Source organism: Erythrolamprus reginae, chromosome 10 (genome assembly GCF_031021105.1).
Source record: "Erythrolamprus reginae isolate rEryReg1 chromosome 10, rEryReg1.hap1, whole genome shotgun sequence".
NCBI classification, from domain to species: Eukaryota; Metazoa; Chordata; class Lepidosauria; order Squamata; family Dipsadidae; genus Erythrolamprus; species Erythrolamprus reginae.
This window is the reverse complement of record NC_091959.1, coordinates 3,932,233-3,959,332: the sequence shown is the minus strand read 5'-3', so window position 1 is coordinate 3,959,332 and position 27,100 is coordinate 3,932,233. Positions and strand designations below refer to the sequence as shown.

Sequence of the window (27,100 nt, the reverse complement as noted above, 5' to 3'; positions counted from 1 at the left end):
TATATATAATTATAATTTATATTATAATTATATACAATATATAGCTATATCTATCCTAGTCTCCCTTAATTTTCAAATTCAGCAAAAACATGTGACATATATATATATACACACGTATACATATACACATATATATACATATATACATACACACACATACATACAGTACTGTATACAGAGAGACAGAGAGAAGACAGTGTTAATATGTATATATAACAAGAACAATTTAACAATATATATTGCAAGAAGATACACTTTTACAGGCAGTTGACACAAACACATTCTGGCTATCTATATCTAGGTATCTACACTTCTTTCTTTCTTTCTTTCTTCTCCCTCCCTTTCTTTCTTTCTTTCTTTCTTTCCTTCCTCTTTCTTTCTTTCTTTCCTTTCTTTCTGTCTTCCTTCCTTCCTTTCCCTCTCTTTCTCCCTCTCTCTCTCCCTCCCTGCCTGCCTCTCTCTTTCTATCCGGAATGTGTTTGTGTCAGCTGCCCTTAAAAGCGAGTCTTCTTGCAAGTCACCCTATTCCTCCCAACAGGAAGCTACGTAACATTTGCCTCTGGCTTAGATCCCAACTCCCATTATCCCCAGCGAGCCTCAGCCCAATAATGGGATGTTGTTTCCCATTATCAGTTCACCAGGAAACAGGAAGATTCTGTGGAGGGCGGGAACTATTTGCCCCCTCCCTCCCACCAGCCTGCCCTCTCCCCCCACTGAAAAAATCAAATGCCATCGTCCTATCCTTGTGGGGATGGTGGGACCTGGAGTCCTGTTGAAGAGAGGGAGGGAAAGGGATGCTCTTGGGATCTCTAAGAGTCCGACCTCACCCTCTTGGGGATGATGGGAACTGGAACCCAGAGAGTTCGGAGAGGAACGCAGGAAAGGAAGGGAGCTAGGTCTGTCCCAATGGCTTTGGGGATGATGGGAATTGGAGTCTTCCTTATTTCTCTACTAAGGACTTTCTCATCCTTAGGGGGGGATAGGTGCTGGAGTCTCTGTTGGGTGGGGGGTTTGAAGGCTATCCCTTCCCTACAGGAGACCCCCTCCAACCTTGGGGATGATGGTTGCTGGAGTCCTCATTTTAGGAGAAGCAGCCCCTTCCCCATTATGACAATTTCTATCCTTGGGAAGGTTGGTGGGGAGGGCAGACCCGTCTCCCAGCAAACTCCTCTCCCCCCCTCCTTGGGAACGATGGGCACTGGAATCCTTATTAAGTATTCTTTTTAGGGAGAGAAGCAGCCCCTTCCCTCTCAAGGCCTTTCTATCCTGGGGGAACGATGGGCTTTTCCCTTTAGGAAAGAGGCAAGCCTATCCCCTTTGGGACCCCTGCTTCCTTGGGAACGATGGACTCTGGAGTCCATATTTGGGGTAGTTTTGTGGAGGAGAAGCAGTCCCTTCTCAGAACCCTTCCATCCTGGGGAAACGATGGGCATTGTAGTCCCTATTTGGGGAAGAGACAAGCCTTTCTTCAGGACCCCCTCCCTCCTTGGGAATGATGGGCACTGGAATCCTTCCTGGGTTTTTTGGGGGGAGAAGCAGCCCTCTCAGGGTCCTTCCATCCTGGTGAAACGATGGGCTTTGTAATCCCTATTTGGAGAAGAGGCCTTTCTCCTTCGGGACCCCCTCCTTCCTTGGGAACGATGGGCCCAGGAGTCCCTATTGGGGGTTCTTTCGGGGGGGGGGGAGAAGCAGCCGTGGCGTCCCTCCTCGGAGAGCCCGCCCAGGCCCATGGGCGCTGGAGTCCCTCCCTCCCTGCCTGGCTGCTGCGGGGCGGGGGAAGGGGCGGGCGGAGGGGCGGCCCGGCGGGGCTCGGGTGGGGCCGGGCCGGGGCTGAGGCTGAGGCTGAGTCTGGGCCGGCGCGGGAGGCCTGGAGCGGCGCGGCGATGCGGCCACGATGGCCGTCTCGGGGCTGAAGGCCGAGCTGCGCCTCCTCGAGTCCATCTTCGGCCGCGACCACGAGCGCTTCCGCATCGCCTCCTGGAAGCCCGACGAGCTGCACTGCCTCTTCGTGGCCCCCGACGGGCCCGGCCGCCCCCCGCCGCTGCTGGCCATCCACTGCAACATCGCGGTGAGCGCCCCCCCCCTCCGCCTCCCCCCCACCCCGCTCTTCCCCCCCAGCAGGAATTGGGGGCTACGTTGCCCCCCAAAAGCACTCCGACCCCGCTTCTGCCCCCCCCAACCTCTTTAACCCCGTTTCTGCCCCCCAAGCAGGAATTGGAGGCTTGGGCTGCCCCCCAAAACCCCTCCGACCCCACCAGGTATTGGGGGCCACGTTGCCCCCCCAAACCTCTCTGACCTCCCCTTCTGCCCCTCCCACCAAGAATTGGGGGCTTGGGCTGCCCCCCAAAACCTCTCTGACCCCGCTTCTCTCCCTCCCCCAACTAGACTGCCCTTGGGGACGGGGCTGGGGGTCCCAGGAAGTCTCCCCCCCTCTCTCTCACCCCCCCCCCCCACTTTAAAGCGGGGCCCGGCCAGGGAAAACCACCCCCTTCCCCAAAGCTGGGGGGCTCTCATCTAGAGGGTCAGGAGGGGGGCATAAAGCCGGGTTGGATGGGGAGGGGGCGGCCTCCTGTTTTTTGGGCTGGGGAGGAGGGGAGAAGCGCTCCGAACTCTGAACTCTGCGTAGGCTCAGAGGCTAGAGCCAAACTTCGGGAAGCTTAGATGGGGGGTGGCTGGGGTAAATTGGGGGGGGGGGCGTTTGGGAGGAGGAGGAAGGAGAGGGAGAGGTGTATTCCAGAACTACATATCCCATCTTCCACTGCCTGGGAGGTTGGAGTGGCAAGTGACTTGACTTCCCATTTTGCTCGCTCTCTCTTTCTCCCTCCCGGAAATCGGGGTTCGGAACTCCCCCAAAGTTTTGCAAAGCTGATTCGAAAAGGAAATATTCTTTTAAAACAAATACTGTAGCCTTTTTTTTTTCTCCTCTCGGTTTGGCAACAAACAGGAAGGCCAAAAAAACATTGGAAAGAGACCGCTTGCGCCGGGCTCCTTCCGCTCCGACTTCTGACTCAGGGGTTTTAAAAGGGGGGCGGACACAAAGGTCTTTCCCCCTCCTCACCCCCTTTGTCGTCCCGTCCCCCCCCCCAGGGTTAAAGGAAGCCGTTTCCTAAGATAGAGTTCAAAAGCTGGCTAGTATTGCAACTAACAGGGGCAACCCTGAGCACATTGTTATGAGTTGTGTGTATGTTTTATTGATACATTGTTATGCACGAATCCCAGCGACCGATTAGGTCCCACAGAGTGGGCCTTCTCCGGGTCCCGTCAACTAAACAATGTCGGTTGGCGGGCCCCAGGGGAAGAGCCTTCTCTGTGGCGGCCCCGACTCTCTGGAACCAGCTCCCCCCAGAGATTAGAACTGCCCCTACCCTCCTTGCCTTTTATAAACTCCTCAAAACCCACCTTTGTTGTTAGGCATGGGGAAACTGAGATATCTCCCCCCGGCCTATACAATTTATGTATGGTATGTTTGTACGTATGTCTGCTTAATAATGGGGTTTTTAAAATATTTTAAATTGTAAATTATTAGATTTCTCATGAACTGTTTTATTGTGTTGTGAGCCGCCCCGAGTCTACGGAGAGGGGGCGGCATACAAATCTGATAGATAGATAGATAGATAGATAGATAGATAGATAGATAGATAGATAGATGATAGATAGATAGATAGATAGATAGATAGATAGATAGATGATAGATAGGTAGGTAGGTAGATAGATAGATAGATAGATAGATAGATAGATAGATAGATAGATAGATAGATAGATAGATTATCAAAATCAATTTAAAATTATTATTTTTTAAAAAAGCAAGTAACTGGGGCAAAAAGAAAGCAAACTCTTCCCTTACTAATAGAGGTTTTTCTTGGACTTACGACCATCATCCAACCCAACATTTTCTGTTGCTAAGGGAGGAAAACGGTTTGATTCCGTTGAGTTTTTAAGACTTTTCTTTGCCGCCGTTGTTAAGTGAATGATTGCAGTGGTTAAAGCTAGGAACCCTGTCGCTGAGTGAACCGGGCTTCCCCATTGATGTGGCTGGTCAGAAGGTCACAAAGGGGGATCACGTCATACCCACAGACACAACACTGCGACCTGTCGCAATAGGAGTCCGTTGCCGAGAGGCGGAATTTTGATCACGTGACTTTGCAGATTGCTACACATGTTTGAATTACGGTATTTTATAACTTTGGGTTTTAGTACTATACTTTCTGTTTGGGTTTCCCTCTGCTCTATTTTTTGTATCGTATTTTATTCCCACTTTTGAGTCTGCGGAGAAGGGCAGGAAAAAAAATCTAAACAAACAACTTTACAATTAATGGTGTAATGGTTTGCAAAAAAACAACAAGAAAGGGGAACAATTCGCTTATTTACATCACAACGAGGAGCTATTATAAGAACGAAAATGGAAAACTTTTAGACATGCTAAAATATAGTTAGGCAAGAATTAGTTAACTGGTAGATATTTTAAAACTTGGTGAGATATACATATTTGACTTAGAATGATTGTTATTTGTAACAATCAAATAACATTTGAGACCCCATTTGGAATACTGTGTTCAGTTCTGGAGATCTCACCTACAAAAAGATATTGACAAAATTGAAGGGGTCCAAAGACGGGCTACAAGAATGGTGGAAGGTCTTAAGCATAAAACGTATCAGGAAAGACTTCATGAACTCAATCTGTATAGTCTGGAGGACAGAAGGAAAAGGGGGGACATAATCGAAACATTTAAATATGTCAAAGGGTTAAATAAGGTTCAGGAGGGAAGTGTTTTTAATAGGAAAGTGAACACAAGAACAAGGGGACACAATCTGAAGTTAGTTGGGGGAAAGATCAAAGGCAACATGAGAAAATATTATTTTACTGAAAGAGTAGTAGATCCTTGGAACAAACTTCCAGCAGACGTGGTTGGTAAATCCACAGTGACTGAATTTAAACATGCCTGGGATAAACATAGATCCATTGCAAGATAAAATACAGGAAATAGTATAAGGGCAGACTAGATGGACCATGAGGTCTTTTTCTGCCGTCAGTGTTCTATGTTTCTATGTTTCTAACAAATATTCAAGGGTTTTTTAAATTATGAATTTAAGTAACTACTACTACTTAGATAAGAAACAGAGTTGAACTGGAACAGCATCAATGATACCGATATGAAAATCTGCAAACTATGTAGAATTATATAAAGGATAATACGTAAGGAAAGAGTAGAGCAAGGTTATCTCTCTAGTTTTTAAAATTTTGTGTGTCATTTTTGTTTGTTACCTATATTGTATATGAATTTACTTTTTCTAATAAAATATTTTTTTTAAAGAATAGAAATCTAAACAAACAAATAAACAAGTGCGAGAAAACGGTTCTGTTTTTCAGGGCCAGGGAGACTTCAAACAGTTAGAAACATAGAAACATAGAAGACTGAGGGCAGAAAAAGACCTCATGGTCCATCTAGTCCACCCTTATACTATTTCCTGTATTTCATCTTACAATGGATATATGTTTATCCCAGGCATGTTTAAATTCAGTGACTGTGGATTTACCAACCATGTCTGCTGGAAGTTTGTTCCAAGCATCTCCTACTCTTTCAGTGAAATAATATTTTCTCACGTTGCTTTTGATCTTTCCCCCAACTAACTTCAGATTGTGTCCCCTTGTTCTTGTGTTCACTTTCCTATTAAAAACACTTCCCTCCTGAATCTTATTTAACCCTTTAACATATTTAAATGTTTCGATCATGTCCCCCCTTTTCCTTCTGTGCTAAATAAATTGTTGTAAGTTGAGGACTACTGTTTGTTTTGGAGCCGACCCTGGTCGACTGGACTGGAAAGAGGTGGATTTGCTAGGGAGAGAAAAGGGGGCAAAATTTTCCCTCTCTGATAACTCGGAATTAAGGGGAGGATGTGCCTGGCGACTCCTGTTGAATTAAAGGAAGTGAGGTTGTAGGCTCAGCCCTACCCCGTCGAAAGGATTTTGCCACGGGGGGGGGGGAACCATCTTTTGAGATCTCTGCAAACTTGGCTTCCCTTCAGATGAGAGCTTCTGATTTGTCTAGGGTGGCATTTGTGGGGGGGCATAGAATTGGGCACCAAGGAAAAGATCCCCCCTTCGAATCAATCGCATTTAATGCAAATACCCAATAAAAACACAGCTGGGATAAACCTAAAGCCTTTTGAATTAGAACTTCACCGGAAATGTGGCTTTTTTTCCGTGGAGATGAGCCCCCCCCCCCTTTTCATGCCTTGACCCACTTTTGATTTTAATTGGGGGGAGGGTGGGGATGGAACAGTAGGAAACCCTGACGTTGACATTGTGACGTTGATATTAGCTTGTCCGGGCAGAGCAAGGGGTGAGTAACCGATAGCAACCCGGCTTGGCTTGGCATTGGGCATTTGTATGGGGTAAATTGGAAACCGGTAAGAACTCGTCCCGGTTTTGCCCAGACAGGCAAGACCCTAATTCTAGCAAGGAAAGTGTTTGGCAGGCAGAAAAACCCCCTTGTAGTTCACATTTGGCTGCCTCCGATTTTCCCCTCTGGCGTATGGGATCAGGAATCACAATTTGAAAAATCCCTGCAATCGTTGGCTTAAAAGCAATGATATCTGGATAAGAGACACATGCATTGGCTGCCGATCAATTTCCGGTCACAATTCAAAGTGTTGGTTATGACCTTTAAAGCCCTACATGGCATTGGACCAGAGTACCTCCGGAACCGCCTGCTACCGCACGAATCCCAGCGGCCGATAAGGTCCCACAGAGTTGGCCTTCTCCGGGTCCCGTCGACTAAACAATGTCGTCTGGCGGGCCCCAGGGGAAGAGCCTTCTCTGTGGCGGCCCCAGCCCTCTGGAATCAACTCCCCCCGGAGATTAGGACTGCTCCCACCCTCCTTGTCTTCCGTAAACTATTTAAGACCCACCTATACCGCCAGGCATGGGGGATTTGAGACACCTTTCTCCCAGGCTCATTATAATTTATGTTTGGTATGTATTTGCTGTTTGGTTTTTAATTATGATAGGGTTTTTAGTTATTTTTAATATTAGATTTGTGCCATTATAATATTGTTTTTATCGTTGTTGTGAGCCGCCCCGACTCTTCGGAGAGGGGCGGCATACAAATTAATAAATTGAATTGAATTTTTAAAGATGGTGTGGTGGTCCTCGACGTTTCCATGGTTCAGTGGGACACTTGTTCGTGGAATTGAGTCCCGTGGCACGACCGTTTTGCCACGGCGGTTGTGCGAAATGTTGTGGTTGTTAAGCCCATTGGACCTCCCCCATTGACTTGGCTGGAATGAAAGGTGGCTGAGAAATTCCCGAGGCATGATCACATGACCTTGGAATAATATAACGGTAATAAATACAGATTAACAGGGTTGGAAAGGACCTTATAAGGTCATCTAGTCCAACCCCCTGCCCAAGCAGGAGATCCTACCCCATTTCACAGATTATCAGAGTTGGAAGAGATCTTGGAGGTCATCTAGTCCAACCCTCTGCCCATGCAGGAGACCCTACACCAGTGATGCCAAACCTATGGCACGGGTGCCACAGGTTGAAAGCAGAGCCATATCTCCTAGCACACGAGCTGTTGCCTTTTTTATACCAGCCATAAAACCTGAGTATAATTATTATTATTATTTATTAGATTTGTATGCCGCCTCTCTCTGGAAGACTCGGAGCGGCTCACTACAACAAAACAGTACAAATCCAATGGTTAAAACAATTTAAAACACTTAATATAAAAAACAATCATACATCTCATACAAACCATACGTAAAGCGGAAACGGCCCAGGGGAATCAATTTTCCCCTTGCCTGACGGCAGAGGTGGGTTTTAAGGAGTTTGCGAAAGGCAAGGAGGGTGGGGGCAGTCCTAATCTCCGGGGGGAGCTGGTTCCAGACATTGTTTAGTTGATGGCCAACTCTGTGGGACCTAACTGGTCGCTGGGATTCGTGGGGCAGAAGGCGGTCCCGGAGATATTCTGGTCCGATGCCATGCAGGGCTTTAAAGGTCATTACCAACACTTTGAATTGTGACCGGAAACTGATCGGCAGCCAGTGCAGGCCATGGAGTGTTGTAGATACATGGGCGAATCTAGGAAGCCCCACGATGGCTCTCGCGGCCACGTTCTGCACTATCTGAAGTTTCTGAACACTTTTCAAAGGTAGCCCCATGTAGAGAGCGTTGCAGTAATCGAACCTCAAGGTGATAAGGGCATGAGCGACTGTGAGCAGTGACTACCTGTCCAAATAGGGCCCCAACTGGTGCACCAGGCGGACCTGGGCAAACCTGGGTAAACCAAGATAGATAGATAGATAGATAGATAGATAGATAGATAGATAGATAGATAGATAGATAGATAGATAGATAGATAGATAGACTGATTGATTGATTGATTTTGGGCACTGCCATGTCATTTGCTTCTCAAGGCTATTTCGGGGGACAGGGAGGCTGTCCGCTCCAGGTCAGTTTTAGTACAAAGTTGAAGATGTTCCTTCTTTCGGACTCTTTCGTTGTATCCACTCCTAGAAAAAAAGGAACACGGCAATTGTTCCTTAGCCCTGAGATTTTTGCACAGTTTTCCTTTCATCCGGTGCCTTCTGGGTATTTAGAACGACACTTCCTATCTTCCTTAGTTAGCACCGTAGAAGGACACAGCTGTGGTCAGACAATGCACCGTTGCTGGGGTTGTCAGCCGTCCTTGAACGGCGGGGCTTCTGTGCCCTTGCTAGACACACCGGTCACAAAAACAGGAATTTCAATCAAATGCCTTCTTCAGTCTCACCCTGTGGCTGGCGGGCTGGAATTCCTGTACGGAGCAAACGGTAGCCTTCGTGCGGGGGAAGAGAAAGAGATAGTTATTTTTCATTTGTGGTGGACGTGCCCCAAAGCGAAAGGATTCTGGGAAATGATACACAAATGGCTGCTGGAGATAACAAACATAGAAATAGAATTTACTCCGAAATAATAATAATAATAATAATAATAATAATAATAATAATAATAATAATAAAAATAATAATACAAAAAGATCGCTCGGACTGACTACAAGCATAGACACGATGCTGTGGCACAGATGATCCATTGGAACTTGTGCCGGAACTACCATCTACCAGTGGCAAAGAACTGCTGGGATCATTTTTTTAAACACTTTTAAAATGTATTATTGTTATTTTAGATTCTAACTATTAGATTTGTCATTATATATTGTTTTTATCATTGCTGTAAGCCGCCCCGAGTCTACGGAGAGGGGCGGCATACAAATCTAATAAATAAATAAATAAGCCCGAAAAAGTGGTCGAAAATGAGCAAGCAAAACTACTGTGGGACTTCCAGCTGACCGAATTCTGGAGCATAACACACCAGACATTTTGATTGCGGAGAAAAAGAAAGTATGGATCATCGACATCGCAATCCCAGGAGACAGCAGAATTGAGGAGAAGCAGCTAGAGAAATTAGTGAAATGTGAAGATCTAAAAATCGAGCTGCAACGACTCTGGCATAAGCCAGTGAAAGTGGTCCCAGTGGTGCTTGGCACCAAAGGATCTCAGCAAACATTTGAAAACCATCGGAATTGACAAAATCTTCATCTGTCAATTGCAAAAAGCCGCTTTACTGGGATCGGCACACATAGTTTGCCACTGCATCACTCAGTCCTAGGTGCTTGGGAAGCGCCCAACTGATGATGAAATACGAAATCCAGCATAGTGATCTTGCTTGCTGTGTTGTACTGACAACAACAACAACAACAACAATATTATTATTATTATTATTTATTAGATTTGTATGCCACCCCTCTCCGCAGATAAAATCTACGATGAAATCCAGTCTATCAATTACGCATGGTCTACAATACTAAAATACAATCCATAAATTGTGCGGCCTACTGGCAACAACAACAACAACAACAACAATAATAATAACAACAACATAATTCACCGCTACATCACGCAGTCCTAGGTGCTTGGGAAGCGCCCGACTGGTGATGAAATACGAAATCCAGCATAGTGATCTCGTTTGCTGTGTTGTACTGACATAACAATAATAATAATAATAATAATAATAATAATAATAATAATAATAATAATAATAATTATTATTATTAATAATAATAATTAGATTTGTATGCCACCCCTCTCCGCAGATAAAATCTACAATGAAATCCAGTCTATCAATTACGCATGGTCTACAATACTAAAATACAATCCATAAATTGTGCGGCCTGACAACGACAACAACAACAACAATAATAATAATAATAATATAATTTGCTGCTACATCACACAGTCCTAGGTGCTTGGGAAGCGCCCGACTGGTGATGAAATACGAAATCCAGCATAGTGATCTCGTTTGCTGTGTTGTACTGACATAATAATAATAATAATAATAATAATAATAATAATAATAATAATAATAATAAATATTATTATTATTATTATTATTATTATTAGTTTGGCGATGACATATGATGTCATCGGGTGGGAAAAACCGTGGTATAGGAAAAAAACCGCAAAATATTTTTTAATTAATATTTTTTTAAAAACCGTGGTATAGGCTATTCGCGAAGTTCGAACCCGCGAAAATCAAGTGAACACTGTAGGTTTTGCCCGTCTGTCGATAAACAGAAACTGATTCACGCTGGCTAGACGGGAACCGTAGCTTCCTATTTAGGGGTTCAGAAACATTTATTTCATTTTTGCTGTTGGCTGTCTGGGTGAAGGCGGTTCTGGTTGCGTCAGGCGTCCAATAAGCAGGCTGAATCGTGAGACGAATGAACCAATGGGGTTTATTTTCTCGGGGGGGGGGGTTGCATCTTATTTCTACAATTAATGGGGGGAAATGCTAAGGTGTTTGGGGGTTTTGCCTGCTAAGCTAAAAATGTTCTCCCTAAAAATGCAGGAGTCCTACCCGTCTTCGTCGCCAATATGGTTTGTGGAATCAGATGACCCCAACTTAACTTCAGTGCTGGAGCGGTTAGAGGATATTAAAAGCAATACTTTGGTAAGGAGTCTTTTCTTCAAGCTTCCTTTACTCTGGAGTGGGTTCAAATCTCGGAAGGATTTGGTTGGGAACGGAGTTCAACTCGGAGAGCTCACCCTCCACCCCGATCCAGCAAAATCCTTTGCAAAATAACAATGATCGCATCCGGTCAATAATGTGTTTTAATTACTAACACCCCAGCTAAATAACATTCACAAATCCTTCGGCAGCTGCTAGCCAGGAAATGAATAAACTCTGCTCAAGGTAGGGAAACTTGCTTGTATTGTGTCCCACAGAGGGGGGGAAAACATTTTTGCAAACAACTTAACAGAGGGTTATTATTTTGACTTACACCCCAACCTTCTGCATCTATAGGAGAAAGCAGGGGAGAAAATATCAATGCCGTTTGGCGGGCCCCGGGGGAAGAGCCTTCTCTGTGGCGGCCCCGACTCTCTGGAACCAGCTCCCCCCAGAGATTAGAACTGCCCCCACCCTCCTTGCCTTTCGTAAACTCCTCAAAACCCACCTTTGTCATCAGGCATGGGGGAATTGAGATATCTCCCCCGGGCCTATACAGTTTATACATGGAATGTTTGTGTGTGTGTTTGCTTTTAATAATGGGGTTTTTAGTGTTTTTTAAATTATTAGATTTGTTTTTTACATTGTTCTTGTTATTGTTGTGAGCCGCCCCGAGTCTACGGAGAGGGGCGGCATACAAATCTAATAAATAAATAAAATATCTCCCCCGGGCCTATACAATTTATGTATGGTATGTTTGTACGTATGTCTGTTTAATAATGGGTTTTTTTAAATATTTTAAATTGTAAATTATTAGATTTGTTATGAACTGTTTTATTGTGTTGTGAGCCGCCCCGAGTCTACGGAGAGGGGCGGCATACAAATCTAATAAAATAATAATAATAATAATAATAATAATAATAATAATAATAATAATAATAATCTCTTTGCAAACATGGTTTCCAGCACCTTGAAGGCTTCCTTCTCTTATCACTGTCCTGCAGTGATCTGGATCCTGGCTTTAAATGCCGGCTTCTCTTTTCCTTTTAGTCAGGCTGCATGCAAACTTAATTGTCTCCCTGCTGGCACTTAGAATCCATTTTTAATGTTTGTATATGCAGCAATTGGATTTTTGAATTGTTTTCCCTAAGCCACCTGCCCAAGGCTTTATTTTCAGAGGCTGGACAATCATTGACTAATTCCAAGGGTTTACTGCCTGTAGAGAACCAGGACAGGCAGTTGACATACGACCGCTGGATTTCAGTGGCTAAGCAAGACGTTATTAAGTGAGCCACACCCGCTGAGCGAATCACTGCAGTAAGTCTCCTTCGTAAGTCTCCTTCGTAAACCCCTTTTTAAAAGCACCCCTGTAGCTTTGAGCAGTCACTTTGGACAGGCTAACTATGGAACTGAACGATCAAAAGGACTCAGATTTCTACTCTACCTGGACGAAGTGGTACAATTGGACACAAAAGAGAAAAGCAATTCAACAATAAGAGATAGAACCTTACAAAGAAATATCAACGAAGCAGTGGAAGTGATGTGCCAGTGCCTGGAGGCTGTTGGGGTCTGGATGGGTGTCAACAAGCTCAAACTCAACCCAGACAAGACGGAGTGGCTGTGGGTTTTGCCTCCCAAGGACAATTCCATCTGTCCGTCCACTACCCTGGGGGGGGGAATTATTGACCCCCTCAGAGAGAGTTCGCAACTTGGGCGTCCTCCTCGATCCACAGCTCACATTGGAACACCATCTTTTGGCTGTGGTGAGGGGGGCGTTTGCCAGGTTCATCTTGTGCACCAGTTGCGACCCTATTTGGACAGGGAGTCATTGCTCACAGTCACTCACGCCCTCATCACCTCGAGGCTCGATTACTGCAACGCTCTCTACATGGGGCTGCCTTTGAAAAGTGTTCGGAAACTTCAGATCGTGCAGAATGCGGCCGCAAGAGCAATCATGGGGCTTCCTAGATTCGCCCATGTTTCTACAGCACTCCGTGGCCTGCACTGGCTGCCGATCGGTTTCCGGTCACAATTCAAAGTGTTGGTAATGACCTTTAAAGCCCTTCATGGCATTGGACCAGAATACCTCCGGAACTGCCTTCTACCGCACGAATCCCAGTGGCCGATAAGGTCCCACAGAGTTGGCCTTCTCCGGGTCCCATTGACCAAACAATGTCGTTTGGCGTTGGGGAAGAGCCTTCTCTGTGGCGGCCCCGGCCCTCTGGAATCAGCTCCCCCCCGGAGATTAGAACGGCCCCCACCCTCCTTGTCTTTCGCAAGTTACTCAAGACCCACCTATATCGCTAGGCATGGGGGAATTAAGACATCTCCCCCAGGCTTTCTTATATTTTATGTTTGGTATGTATGTGTTGTATGGTTTTTAAATTGTTGGGGTTTTTTAATGTAATTTTATTATTAGATTTGTTCCATTGTTATACTGTTTTTATTGTTGTTGTGAGCCGCCCCGAGTCTTCGGAGAGGGGCGGCATACAAATCTAATAAATTGAATTGAATTGAAATTGAATGTATACAAATGTAAAAATGAATAACATATCAATGTAAATGTAAATATATGGATGTCAACCCACTGGAAAGTATTCAAATGTACTAAGATGTAAATATTAAAATGCAATAAAATATATATAAATATATATTTTTTAAAAATCTCTTTTTTGGTCTCCGCAGCTCCTCCAGCAGCTGAAGCGGTTGATATGTGACCTCTGCCGGCTCTACAACCTTCCCCAGCATCCGGACGTCGAAATGTTAGATCAGCCTTTGCCGTCTGGCCAGGTAAAAGCTTTAGGGCAGAGGACCAAAATGCCTGCCAAGCTGGGAAATGACTGCCGAGTTTCATTGCAGGGTGTGAGAGGGTGACTCAGAAACTTGTCACTCTTGGCCAGAGCTAGTGGCTGCTCACGATGCTCGGCGGTGGCTCTCAGTGCTGGATGGGAGTTTGCTCTGCTCAGTTCTTCCAGGAAAAGGCCCCACCTAGAAACCCTGGGCTTCCTTGCTCATCTTCACAAAGAGGTGTTACAAGCAGGAAGAGGGAGATTATGATCCCGCTATATAGAGCGCTGGTGAGACCACATTTGGAATAATACTGTGTTCAGTTCTGGAGACCTCACCTACAAAAAGATATTGACAAAACTGAACGGGTCCATAGACGGGCTACAAGAATGGTGGAAGGTCTTAAGCATAAAACGTATCAGGAAAGACTTCATGAACTCAATCTGTATAGTCTGGAGGACAGAAGGAAAAGGGGGGACATGATCGAAACATTTAAATATATTAAAGGGTTAAATAAGGTCCAGGAGGGAAGTGTTTTTAATAGGAAAGTGAACACAAGAACAAGGGGACACAATTTGAAATTAGTTGGTGGAAAGATCAAAAGCAACATGAGAAAATATTATTTTACTGAAAGAGTAGTAGATCCTTGGAACAAACTTCCAGCAGATGTGGTACATAAATCCACAGTAACTGAATTGAAACATGCCTGGGATAAACATAGATCCATCCTAAGATAAAATACAGAAAATAGTATAAGGGCAGACTAGATGGACCATGAGGTCTTTTTCTGCTGTCAGACTTCTATGTTTCTATGTGTTGTGGCCCGCTAGCAGACCTGGCAGAAGATATGGACAGTGAGGGGGTTGGGGAGGAACCTGGGCCAATCCTGGAGTGTAGGGGAGGCTCTGACAAGGGCTCTGCGTTGAAGGCAGAGACGGGGCCAGGGCAGTCTGACAGTAATCAGCTGCCTTCGGAGTCAGATGTTTGTTTGTTTGTTTATTTATTTATTAGATTTGTATGCTGCCCCTCTCCGTAGACTCGGGGCCGCTAACAACAATAGTGAAACATCATATAACAAATCTAATATTTAAAATAATTTAAAAGACCCTAATTTAAAAGACAACCAAACATACACATAAACATACCATGCATAAATTGTATAGGCCTAGGGGTAAGGGCATATCTCAGTTCCCCCATGCCTGATGATGTTTGTTTGTTTGTTTTTTTGTTTGTTGGATTTTTATGCCACCTTCTCCGAGGACTGGAGAATTCTGGGAGTTGAAGTCCACAAGTCTTAAAAGTTGCCAGGTTTGAAGACTTCCGAATTAGTGGAACTCTGCCCCCAGAGCTATTCCGTCCAGCTGCTGCCTGGTTCTTTATGCAGGGGGAAAAGAAAGAAAGAAAAAACCCGCTTATTTAATTGATGAGGAAATTTTGTTATGTTCTAGAATGGAACGACCGAAGAGGTGACATCAGAAGAAGAGGAGGAGGAAGACATGGGTGAAGTAGGTGTCTTCGCTCCCTTGCAGCCTGCTCTACTCTTCGTTTTTGCTTCTTAATCTTCTATCTGTCCAGAAAATGAAGGTGGGGGGAGTCTAAGGAAGTCATCCAAGGCCACCAACAATGCCCCAACCTGATGCTGTCCAGATGTTCTGGATTCTAGCCAGCAATGAGGGCCCTCACATCTGGAAGGCATCAAATTGTCTTCTGTGTCACCTGCTTCCACCTCTTGGAAAGCCCCCTTGGTTTGAACCAGTTTAGTTTCCATCCTTTGCTTCTTGTTCTACCCTCAGGTGCTTTGGAGAATAGCTTTAGTCCCTCTTCTTTGGGGCAACCCCTGAGATATTGGAAGACTGCTATCCTGTCTCCCCTGGTCCTTGTTTTCATTCAACTAGCCATTCCCAGTCACATGTTTTAGCCTCCAGTCCCCTAATTGTCTTTGTTGCTCTTCTCTGCACTTTTTCTAGAGCCTCAACTTCTTTTTATTAGATAGAGAGATAGATAGAGAGATAGAGATAGAGAGATAGATAGAGATAGAGAGATAGATAGAGAGAGAGCTAGAGAGGGAGAGAGAGAGAGAGAGAGAGAGAGAGATGGATGGATAGATGGATAGATATATAGAGAGATAGCTAGATAGAGAGATAGAGAGATAGCCAGAGAGAGAGAGAGAGAGCCAGAGAGATAGATAGGTAGGTAGGTAGGTTGGTTGGTTGGTTGATAGTTGATTGATTGATTGATTGATTGATAGAGAGAGATAAAGAGAGAGAGAGATATAAAGAGAGAGAGAGAGAGAGAGAGAGAATTTTCACAAAATTATGCAAACCGCCAAATTGCCGGTGTGATCCTGAGTGATCGGTTGTTTCTGCTTCCCACCCCACCCCACCACTGCAATCTTGTCTCGTAGGACATTGATCTGGATCATTATGACATGAAGGAGGAAGGACCTGCCGAAGGGAAGAAAACCGAGGATGACGGCATCGAAAAGGAGAACCTGGCCATTTTGGAAAAAATCCGGAAGAATCAACGGGAGGATCACCTAAACGTAAGTGCTTGGTAGGTGATGGAAAGGGGTTCATTAGAAACCTCATTGCGTTTCATAGTTGAAAGGATTGAAGGTGGACGGAGGGCGTTAAGAGAGGACGCAGGCCTTTTCGTTGGCCTTAAATTAATGTTATTTTAGACTTTTGAAGGATCAACCTGAAATGACCTTTATTACAGACAGCCCTTAACTTAACTGGATTTAAAATGCACAAATATAGTATATATGGTACCATGCTCAACAGTAGTAACACCAAGAGGGGTCTCGGAGTCCTAGTGGACAACCATTTAAACTTGAGCCAGCCGTGTGCAGCAGCTGCCAAAAAAGCCAACACAGTTCTAGGCTGCAGTAACAGAGGGACAGAATCAAGATCACGTGAAGGGTTAATACCACTTTATAAAGCCTTGGTAAGGCCACACTTGGAATACTGCTTTCAGTTGTGGCAGCCACGATGCAAACAGGATCTGGAGATTCTAGAAAAAGTGCAGAGAAGAGCGATCAAGATTATTAGGAGACTGGAGGCTAAAACATGTGAAGAACGGTTGCAGAACTGGGTATGTCTAGTTTAATGAAAATAAGTGTGTGCTGAAATTTTATGAAAAAGTTCACACGAGACGTTTGGACAAAGAGAACAGAAATGTTTATTCTCTCTGGGTATACCAAAAAACCGGTTTGCAAAGCGGGCACTCTTCACAAGGGAAGAGACACTTGTACAGAAGCTAAAGAGCAGGTTATATAGATTTTACAAGTCACAAAGGTACCTATCACAGGGGTACACAGAATTCCTTGCCTAAATATGATCTACATCCTGTTTCTTTCTCCTGGAGATAAATAGTACCTTATATTGTTTATTGGGTAAACAGCAAACATTTATCTTGTTAAAAACAGATCCCAAAATGACAGTCACAAGATAAGGAAAAACAGGAAATCCTTATCTTTTTAAAGACAGAAGCTACATACAGCAAATACTGATATTCTTAAAATAAAACTTAAATTATTTTATGCACAATGGATTTTTCCTTCATAAGGACTAGGGGAGACATGATAGCAGTGTTCCAATATCTCAGGGGTTGTCATAAAGAAGAGGGAGTCGAGCTATTCTCCAAAGCGCCTGAGGGTAGAACAAGAAGCAACGGGAGGAAACTAAACAAGGAGAGAATCAACTTAAAACTAAGGAGGAATTTCCTGACAGTTAGAACAATTAACCAGTGGAACAGCTTGCTTGCAGAAGTTGTGAATGCTCTAACATTGGAAGTTTTAAAGATGATGTTGGAGAACCCTTTGTCTGAAGTGGTGTAGGGTTTCCTGCCTAAGCAGAGGGTTGGACTAGAAGACCTCCAAGGTCCCTTCCAAGTCTGTTATTTTTATTATATCTCTTTTTCCTGTCTGCAGGGTGCAGTTTCTGGGTCTGTCCAAGCATCGGATCGACTAATGAAAGAGCTCAGGGATATATATAGGTCGCAAAGTTTTAAGACAGGCAAGTGATTTATTTTTCTATCTGACACCTTACAGCAAAGGCATAATTTCTTTTGGCAAGCCTGTCTCAAACTGTGATCCCTACATCCTGCTTAAATAAATTAAACTCCACGGGAGGCTTTTAAAAGAACAGGTGTAGATTTGCACAGTCAATCTGTAAAAATCTGGAATTATTCGCGTTATATTTATGTGTAAGAGATATGATGTAATATTTAGATGATGCTGGGGTTGTTTGTTTCTTTTATCCAGGTGTGTTATTGGGACATTATTTTCAAGTGAATTTTCTCTCTTGGGTGTCCTTTGTTCAAAAGATGCTTAAACACCCCACCCCACCCCACTTTTCCTTTTCTTCAATTGGAAGGAAAACATTTTTTTTACACCGTCTCAAAATACCACAGGTGACATGACAAACAGACGTCAGGAGCCCTGGTTCTTTGCCTACTTTGTCAGGAAGTGCTAATGAGGGGAGGTTGCAAAATCCCTTTGCAACCATGGCTCCGGACCTGGGCCTCAATTACATTCAGTAGCACCTCCTTGGCTGCTGTGAGAGACAATACTTTTTTTAGCTGAAAATTATGGTGTGTTTTTCCCCCCGGGAACATGACTTTCTTGCAAAAAAAAAAAGTCTGAAAGATAATAATAATAATAATAATAATAATAATAATAATAATAATAATAATAATGATGATGATGAAGCGCTCGACTGGTGATGAAATACGAAGTCCAGCATAGTGATCTCGTTTGCTGTGTTGTATTGACATCATAATAATAATAATAATAATAATAATTATTATTATTATTATTATTATTATTATTATTTTTATTTTTAAAAATCATACAGTCCTAGACAATTGAGAAGTGTTCAAATTGTTATATTGTGATACGAAATCCAGCATATAAATCTCATTTGCTGTACATTACTGTTTTTTTGTTAATAAAATAATATTTTTTGTCCTGGTTAAATAGTTCCATCCTGGATTCTTGGTTTTATTAGGAAAAGAACCCAACCAAATTACAGTGTTCCCTCGAATTTCCGCGGGGGATGCGTTCCGAGACCGCCCGCGAAAGTAGAATTTCCACAAAGTAGAGATGTGGAAGTAAATACACTATTTTTGGCTATGAACAGTATCACAAGCCTTCCCTTAACACTTTAAACCCCTAAATTGCAATTTTCCATTCCCTTAGCAACCATTTAGATTATTATTCACCATGTTTATATATTAAAGTTTATTTAAAAAAAATATTTATTAAAGGCGGACGAAAGTTTGGTGATGACATATGACGTCATCGGGCAGAAAAAACCGTGGTATAGGGGGGGGGGGGAAACCGCGAAGTATTTTTTAATTAATATTTTTGAAAAACAGTGGTGTAGACTTTTCGCGAAGTTCGGACCCGCGAAAATCGAGGGAACACTGTATTATTTTTTTAATAGACATCTATGCCGCCCTTCTCAAAGCGACTCAGGGCGACGTACAACATTGTAAATGAAAACAATATTGTTATTATTTAATAGACTTTTATGCCGCCCTTCTCTGAGGATGAAATGTATTTATTTATTTTTAATTATTAATAAAAATCCCCAAACCCCCATATAGAGTTATTCTCATGTTCCTTCATCCATCGTCATAGATATTGTTGGAAAGCTTTTTATTTGTTTGGCGTGAGATGGAGCTGTCTGTTCCCCTGGCAGATGGCAGCTCTTGGCTGACCTTGGTTGACCTTGAAGAAGCTAAGCAGGGTTGGCCTGCTTCATAGCTGGTTGGGAAATATCCAGAGAGGAAAAGTCACCAGTTTATGACAATCTCCTCGGTCCTCCAGATCATGGTTTGTCCCAAAGATGCTTTTACCAAACAAAGCTCGCTTTGGTGTTTTCCGTTTTTGTTTTATAAAAATATCCTCAGGCTTTTCGCTTCAAAGACGTAGATGCTTGGAACAAACTTCCAGCAGACGTGGTTGGTCAATCCACAGGAACTAAATGTAAACATGCCTGGGATAAACATAGATCCATCGTAAGATAAAATACAGGACATAGTACAGGGGCAGACGAGATGGACCAGGAGGTCTTTTTCTGCCGTCAATCTTGTATGTTTCTATGTTTCCTATCCAAGAAGCTTCATCAGTTCTGAAGAAGTAAAAAGATGAAGAACCAAAGAAGCTTCAAAAATAAATAAGAAAGAAAGTCCAGTTGCGTTTTGTAAATGGGATATGGAGCAGATACTTAGCATTGAAGTCTTCGGAGAGGGGCGGCATACAAATCTAAATAATAATAATAACAACAACAACAACAACAACAACAATAATAACAATAATAATAATAATAATAACCACTATGTGCCTCCCACGGGGTCTGTGTCTGTATTATCTTTTAAAATATAAGTGTCTTTTATTCCAAGAATCTGTCCTTGGATAAAAAGTCAGGGATATTTACGAAGATATTGAAACGTCCTTGATATTGGGGGGGGGGACTTCCTTGTGCCAAATTGGCTTGTTTTGACACGTTTGTGAAATTCCAAGTTTTATCCCAAACCCTGATTATCTAACCAATATTTTTTTTCATTTTTTCCACCCTGCAGGAATTTATTCAGTGGAGCTGGTGAATGACAGCCTTTATGAGTGGCACGTGAAACTTTTAAAGTAAGCCCGCTTGGCTTTCCCTCCTTGCCCCATTCTACGACGAGAGCAAGGGCTGACACTATGCAGGAACTCAGATCTGAGAATTACACACACACACACACACACAAATCTGAAAAAGTCTACTATCCTTTCGCATCTTCACTTTATATTGTCAGCCAGATAGCAACTTCTGTTTACTGGAGAATTAATCCTGGAGGCGTTGAGATTACAGGCGCCCCTTGAGCCTTGTAAATTGAGTCGCTCGTGGGACTGACTCAATTTTATGACCTGTTTCGCAGCTGTTGTTAAGTGAACTGATAGTTTGCTATGGGCCGGTTATGCCTAAGAAAGCAAAATAAATACTAGTTTGGAGCAATGCTTATAAACGGTGGTCATGTGAACGAGAGATTTTGCATTTTGCAATGGCCATAAATGTTGAGTTTCTAAAATGGAAAAAAAAGGCGGGAGGGGAGGGGAGGAAGAAGGGAAGAAAAGGAAGGAAGGATAGATAGATGGATGGAAGGAAGGAATGAAGGAAGGAAGGAAAGAAGGAAGGAAGGAAGGAAGGAAGGAAGGAAGGAAGGAAGGAAGGAATAGCACATATATACAGCTTCACAATGTGTTTTTATTCTTATGGTTACAATGTACACGGAAGATGGCATTTAATTTCATTGTAGCATGTGCAATGGCAATAAACTAATCCTTATAAACGGTGGTCATGTGAATGAGAGATTTTGCATTTTGCAATGGCCATAAATGTTGAGTTTCTAAAATGGAAAGGCAGGAGGGAAGGGAAGGAAGAAGGGAAGAAAAGGAAGGAAGGAATGAAGGAAGGAAGGAAGGAATAGCACATATATACAACTTCACAATGTGTTTTTATTCTTATAGTTACAATGTACACCGAAGATGGCATTTAATTTCATTGTAATATGTGCAAAATATTAACAGTAAAATAATATTGATCCTTGAAACAAACTTCCAGCAGACGTGGTTGATAAATCCACAGTCACTGAATTTAAACATGCCTGGGATAAACATAGACCCATCCTAAGATAAAATACAAAAAATAGTATAAGGGCAGACTAGATGGACCAGGAGGTCTTTTTCTGCCGTCAGTCTTCTATGTTTCTAAAAGATACGTTTGTGGAGAGACATGAGGTCCAACACTTAAGGATTGTCATAGGGGTCAAATAAGCAATGAGGAAAGATCGGATGGCATCGCAGTTCAATTATCACACAACTCTTCTTCATTTCTCTCTGTCTTGTGCCCGTGGCTAGGGTCGATCCTGACAGTCCATTACACAGTGACCTCCAAGTCTTAAAAGAGAAAGAAGGCGTGGAATATATTCTGCTCAGCTTCTCTTTTAAGGTAGGTAGGAAGGGAAGAAACAATTCATTGGTGGGCTTTGCTGTTTCTTCCTTTAATTTCTTTAATGAAATTTCAGCCCTCTGAGCTCACCGCTCTGGTAGAGAACGGACTTTTCCAAGATTTAAGACTAATGCTTCTCTCTTTATTTGTTTCAGGATAATTTTCCGTTTGACCCTCCGTTTGTACGAGTGGTCTCTCCAGTACTCAGTGGGGGGTAAGTCCAATATTTTTTTAGATCGGTCATTATTCAGGACACTATCTCCGTACGTTTTAACTAAGGAAGTTTAAGTTTAAACATGACTTTAACTACCCATTTTGGAGAAGGCTAGTAGACTAGTACAAAACCTCACCTCCCATTCCATCTACACTTTGGTTTTGGTTTTTTTAAAATCTATTTTAATATTAATTTTAATGTTTTAGCTTTTAATGTTTGATATTTCAATGCTATAACGCAGAAGGTCTCCAACCTTTGGAACTTTAAGACTTGTGGACTTCAACTCCCAGAATTCTGGGAGTTGAAGTCCACAAATCTTCAAGTTGCTACGTTTGGAGAACCTTGCTATAATGGTGTTAGGTATGGCATTGTAAGCTACCTCAAGTCTCTCGCTAGAGAGTTGGGCAGCATACAAATTCAATACCTAGATAAATAAATATTGGAAATGTTCTCAGTGTGCCTTTTATGTGTCTCAGGTACGTTCTGGGTGGAGGTGCTCTATGCATGGAGCTTCTAACTAAACAGGTAAGGGTTCCTCGTCTCCAACACTACTGGAAACTGGTGTGGGTGGGCGGGCATCTGCTGGGCATGCGCACTTTGGCGCGAGATTCAGCTTTTGCACAAGCGCTGGAAGCAAAATTCCATGCAAGTATGCTCATGCACATGAGATATTGCTGGTTTTAGCAATTTCTTGCACAGAAATTAAAAAATGCTGATTCTGGAGGACTTCATCTTTTTTCCATCTTCTCCCTCTCCATCACGGACCTTCCCCCGTGGTTCTAGGGTTGGAGCAGCGCCTATTCCACAGAATCTGTCATCATGCAGATTAATGCCACGTTAGTCAAAGGAAAAGCCAGAGTTCAGTTTGGGGCGAATAAGGTAAGCGACACCATGGTGTGTTCCCTGCTGTTTGAAGACTTCCATTTGTCTCTTCTGCTGCAAACTGATGGACTTGTTTGTTTGTTTATTGATTTGATTTGATTTGATTTAGTTTATTCCAAAATCGCAGTTAGATTGTGTCTTAGCATAGCATGAAGGTTTCTGTATAAATCTCTGAACTGTCAACCATCACCAGGGTGGACTGGAGGCTAAAACATATGAAGAGCAGTTGCAGGATTTGGGCATGGCTAGTTTAATGAAAGGAAGGACCAGGGGAGACAGGATAGCAGCCTTCCAATATCTTTCTGGGGTTGCCACAAAGAAGAGGGAGTCAAGCTATTCTCCAAAGCACCTGAGGGTAGAGCAAGAAGCAATGGGTAGAAACTAAAAGAAGAAGAGAAGTAACTAAGGAGAAATTTCCTGACATTTAGAACAATTAATCAGTGGAACAGCTTGCCTCCAGAAGTTGTGAATGCTCCAACACTGGAAGTTCTTAAGATGTTGGATAACCATTTGTCTGAAGTAGTGTAGGTTTTCCTGCCTAAGCAGGGGGTTGGACTAAAAGACCTTATTATTAATTTATTCTTGTTGTTGTTGTTGTTGTTGTTGTTATTATTATTATTATTATTATTATTATTATCTCAACCTTTTCTTTGTCTGAGCTGATTTTGCCTCCCGAGGAGGAAAACATTAAAACATTGAACCCATTCTCTCTCTCTTCCAGAGCCAATACAATCTAGCAAGAGCACAGCAGTCTCATAAATCTCTAGTACAGTTACACGAGAAAAATGGTATGTATGGTATGTATGTGAAACCCATAGTTTTGTAAGTATCACATCAGAAGAGAGCAACCGGAAATGGGAGGGGGCATTTTAAAGACACCGTACCCCCCATGTATCTCTCGCACATTTCTCTCTCTTGTCAATTGACCCGGGGTGGCGCAGTGGTTAGAGGGCAGCACCGCAGGCTACTTCAACTAACTGCTAGCTATAGTTCAACAGTTCAAATCTGAAGTGTCCTTCAGTGCATTCAGGGATACTATATTAAATTATTGTAAAGCATAAAAGTGTCTCTTATCATTGTTCCTGTCAGGATTAGCAATCCTGGGTGATATTTCATTGTATTACCATACAAGGTAATGTAGAATGTAATACATGCTCATGCCGAGTCATTGGGTGTGAACTGCAATGTGATTGGGCCAGGACATTATAAGATGCAAATCAACTTCGCCATTATTCCCTTGTTGGTTGTCTGCTCTTGATGGTGGGTTTTAGTTCCCTGGCTGGAGCAATTTGAGCACGAGTTTGGTAGGGAAGGTTTGCCTATTTGCCGATGACTCTAAAGTGTGCAATAGGGTTGACATTCCTGGAGGTGTCTGTAATATGGTAAATGATTTAGCTTTACTAGATAAATGGTCAAAGCAATGGAAACTGCAGTTTAATGTTTCCAAATGTAAAATAATGCACTTGGGGAAAAGGAATCCTCAACCTGAGTATTGTATTGGCAGTTCTGTGTTAGCAAAGACTTCAGAAGAAAAGGATTTAGGGGTAGTGATTTCTGACAGTCTCAAAATGGGTGAACAGTGCAGTCAGGCGGTAGGGAAAGCAAGTAGGATGCTTGGCTGCATAGCTAGAGGTATAACAAGCAGGAAGAGGGAGATTATGATCCCGCTATATAGAGTGCTGGTGAGACCCCATTTGGAATACTGTGTTCAGTTCTGGAGACCTCACCTACAAAAAGATATGGACAAAATTGAACGGGTCCAAAGACGGGCTACAAGAATGGTGGAAGGTCTCAAGCATAAAACATATCAGGAAAGACTTAATGAACTCAATCTGTAGAGTCTGGAGGACAGAAGGAAAAGGGGGGACATGATCGAAACATTTAAATATGTCAAAGGGTAAAATAAGGTCCAGGAGGGAAGTGTTTTTAATAGGAAAGTGAACCCAAGAACAAGGGGACACAATGTGAAGTTAGTTGGGGGAAAGATCAAAGGCATCATGAGAAAATATTATTTTACTGAAAGAGTAGTAGATCCTTGGAACAAACTTCCAGGAGACGTGGTTGATAAATCCACAGTAACTGAATTTAAACATGTCTGGGATGAACATATATCCATCCTAAGATAAAATACAGAAAATAGTATAAGGGCAGACTAGATGGATCATGAGGTCTTTTTCTGCCGTCAGACTTCTATGTTTCTATCATTTATCTCGTTTATTAATTGCCACAATATATTCTGGTATCTTATCTAGTCTTCCTGCGTTACTCTGCATATATACAGTATATATATATCAGGACAGGCTATGGGCCCAGGTCAGTGCTAAGGCCAGGCCAGTGTCTGAACTACTACTTGCTAATCCTGGCAGTTCCTGCATGTTTGACAACGTGTAACTATTTTCTTCTTTTTTCCAGGCTGGTTCACACCTCCAAAAGAAGATGGATAATATTGAGGGCCACACTTAACATTTGGACCAATATCAGTAAACTATTTTATTTCCATACAGACTCAAGCTATAAATGCCCCATAACAGCTCATAAATGAATCAGTGGATATCCAGTATAAAATTACAGCCATACTGTTCTGCTCATCGGACAAATATTTTGGACAGAACAATTTAAGACTTTGCTATATTTTCCCAATGAATTGAGCACACCTGTGTTTTAGTGCTGAATCCTTCAAACTGGGTTCTTGGTTTACTAAAATTTCCTATCGAGTTTTCTATGCACTTCAGGAGTGGTTATTGTTATGGTTTTTCTCCAGAATGAAATGCAGAGGATTACAGTATATTTTATTTAAAGCCAAGCGAGAGGAATAAAGTTAGTTTGAGAATGTGTGTAGTAGAGTTTTCAGATCTTGTAAAACCAATCTCTCTTCCCCACCCCACCCCCAGGCTTAAATTTGAGAACGTTTGTAAAATTTCTTAATTCGAAAGGCGATATAGGAGAAAGCTTGCAATGTGAAAGAATTAAAATGTTTTATTCCATGGCTGTCTTGAGGTTAAAACTCCTTAGTTTAAGCAAAGCCAGGCTGCGGCAGTAGAACTTTGCAACGGGTCATATCTACTAGGATTGCTGAACTGTTGTGATCATTTTTGAGACGCTAGCGTCTTCTTCTCAAGAGGAAGCCCTAAGTGTAAAGCTTGAACATTTATTTAAAATGCTAGAAATCCTCTTTACACGGTCAATTCCATTAACGGGTTGTTGCAATCATTTGTAGATAATGAACTTAAAAAGCAATGGGCAAAAATCAAGACACTCCTTTATTTTTTGTTAAGAAGACCATTTAAAAAAAAAAACAAAAGCCACAGAATTCCTAGGAAGATCTTGATCTAGGTTGGTGGTTTCTTCTAAACATCACCATCGTTGTGACCGTGGATTTTGTTCAAAAAATAACGAGGACCCATTCTTCCTTTTTTAGAAAACCAATCTGGGTTGGAAACTGCTACTTTATCATTGCCTTACTTAAAAAAAAAATCAAGTGTTTTCATTTTTATAGCTGAATTTGGGATCACTTCCTTTTGTTCATTGCAATTGTATTAAAGGAATTGGCATTCTTCTTTCCAAGATCAGAAATACACAGGTTATCCTGCGCGCCACCATTGTCACTTCAAAAGTTGCTTTCTTTGATATCCAAAAGATGATCATAGATGCTGGACTTCAGTTTGAAAGACAAGAGTAGAAGGCTTCTGCCCGGTGAACCTTTATTTCATATGATTGTTTGAAGACGTTCTCCAGATCGTTTCCAGGATTAAAACCGAGGGCTTACTTGGTTGTACATATAGTTTCTATCGAATTGTCTTAGCCGCCTTAAATCAGAGGACAAATTCTATGAGCTTCCTACAGCTCATTTGAAAACTTGAGGCTAATATTTTGGATACCTCCTCAAATTGTTTTAATATTTCTAATGGACTAGTACAATGACAGGTGCACCCCCTCGGCGTCTCTGTTTTATTTTCTTGGGAGTTTCACTGTTTTCTGTTCGTCTTTTTAAATTCAGGAGTACTTAGCAGCGTACAATAATCTGTAAACTTGCATCAAGTTTATGAATAAAATGAACCATTTTAAGAATCCTGTTACTACTTAATGTTTCTGGAAGAGCCATTTTGGGGTGGGTGGGATTTGAGTGTGATCTTAAGCTCGTATAATGCAGTGAGTGTGGGATTTGAGTGATCTTAAGCTCGTATAATGCAGTGTTAAAAAGCTGGACTGACTTTTGAACTTTTAGTAATGGTA

At 42.6% G+C, this 27,100-nt stretch overlaps 1 protein-coding gene across 2 annotated transcripts; it reads left to right on the top strand.

Moving 5' to 3' along the window:
- The first annotated feature begins 1,791 nt into the window (after nt 1–1,791).
- Nucleotides 1,792–26,935, top strand: UBE2Q2 (ubiquitin conjugating enzyme E2 Q2). Of its 2 annotated transcripts, none has more exons than XM_070762551.1 (13): nt 1,792–2,068; nt 10,889–10,990; nt 13,673–13,777; nt 15,223–15,279; nt 16,179–16,316; nt 17,706–17,790; nt 20,363–20,423; nt 21,681–21,771; nt 21,927–21,985; nt 22,462–22,510; nt 22,769–22,864; nt 23,589–23,655; nt 25,280–26,935. In XM_070762551.1, exons 1-13 carry the CDS (start codon nt 1,895–1,897, stop codon nt 25,309–25,311), a joined length of 1,116 nt encoding a protein of 371 aa, XP_070618652.1. In that variant the 5' UTR covers nt 1,792–1,894; the 3' UTR covers nt 25,312–26,935. The 2 variants fall into 2 exon arrangements, with proteins under 2 accessions (XP_070618652.1, XP_070618651.1); XM_070762550.1 differs by having other exon boundaries at nt 1,812–2,068; nt 23,589–23,664.
- Nucleotides 26,936–27,100: the final 165 nt, after the last annotated feature.

Bases quoted from the DNA above. Each gene is read 5' to 3' on its own strand.
- UBE2Q2 (XM_070762550.1), top strand. From the start codon at position 1,895: ATGGCCGTCTCGGGGCTGAAGGCCGAGCTGCGCCTCCTCGAGTCCATC. The intron at 15,280-16,178 runs GTAGGTGTCTTC...CTTGTCTCGTAG, and splicing joins AGGAGGAAGACATGGGTGAA to GACATTGATCTGGATCATTA. The intron at 22,511-22,768 runs GTAAGGGTTCCT...CCGTGGTTCTAG, and splicing joins TGGAGCTTCTAACTAAACAG to GGTTGGAGCAGCGCCTATTC.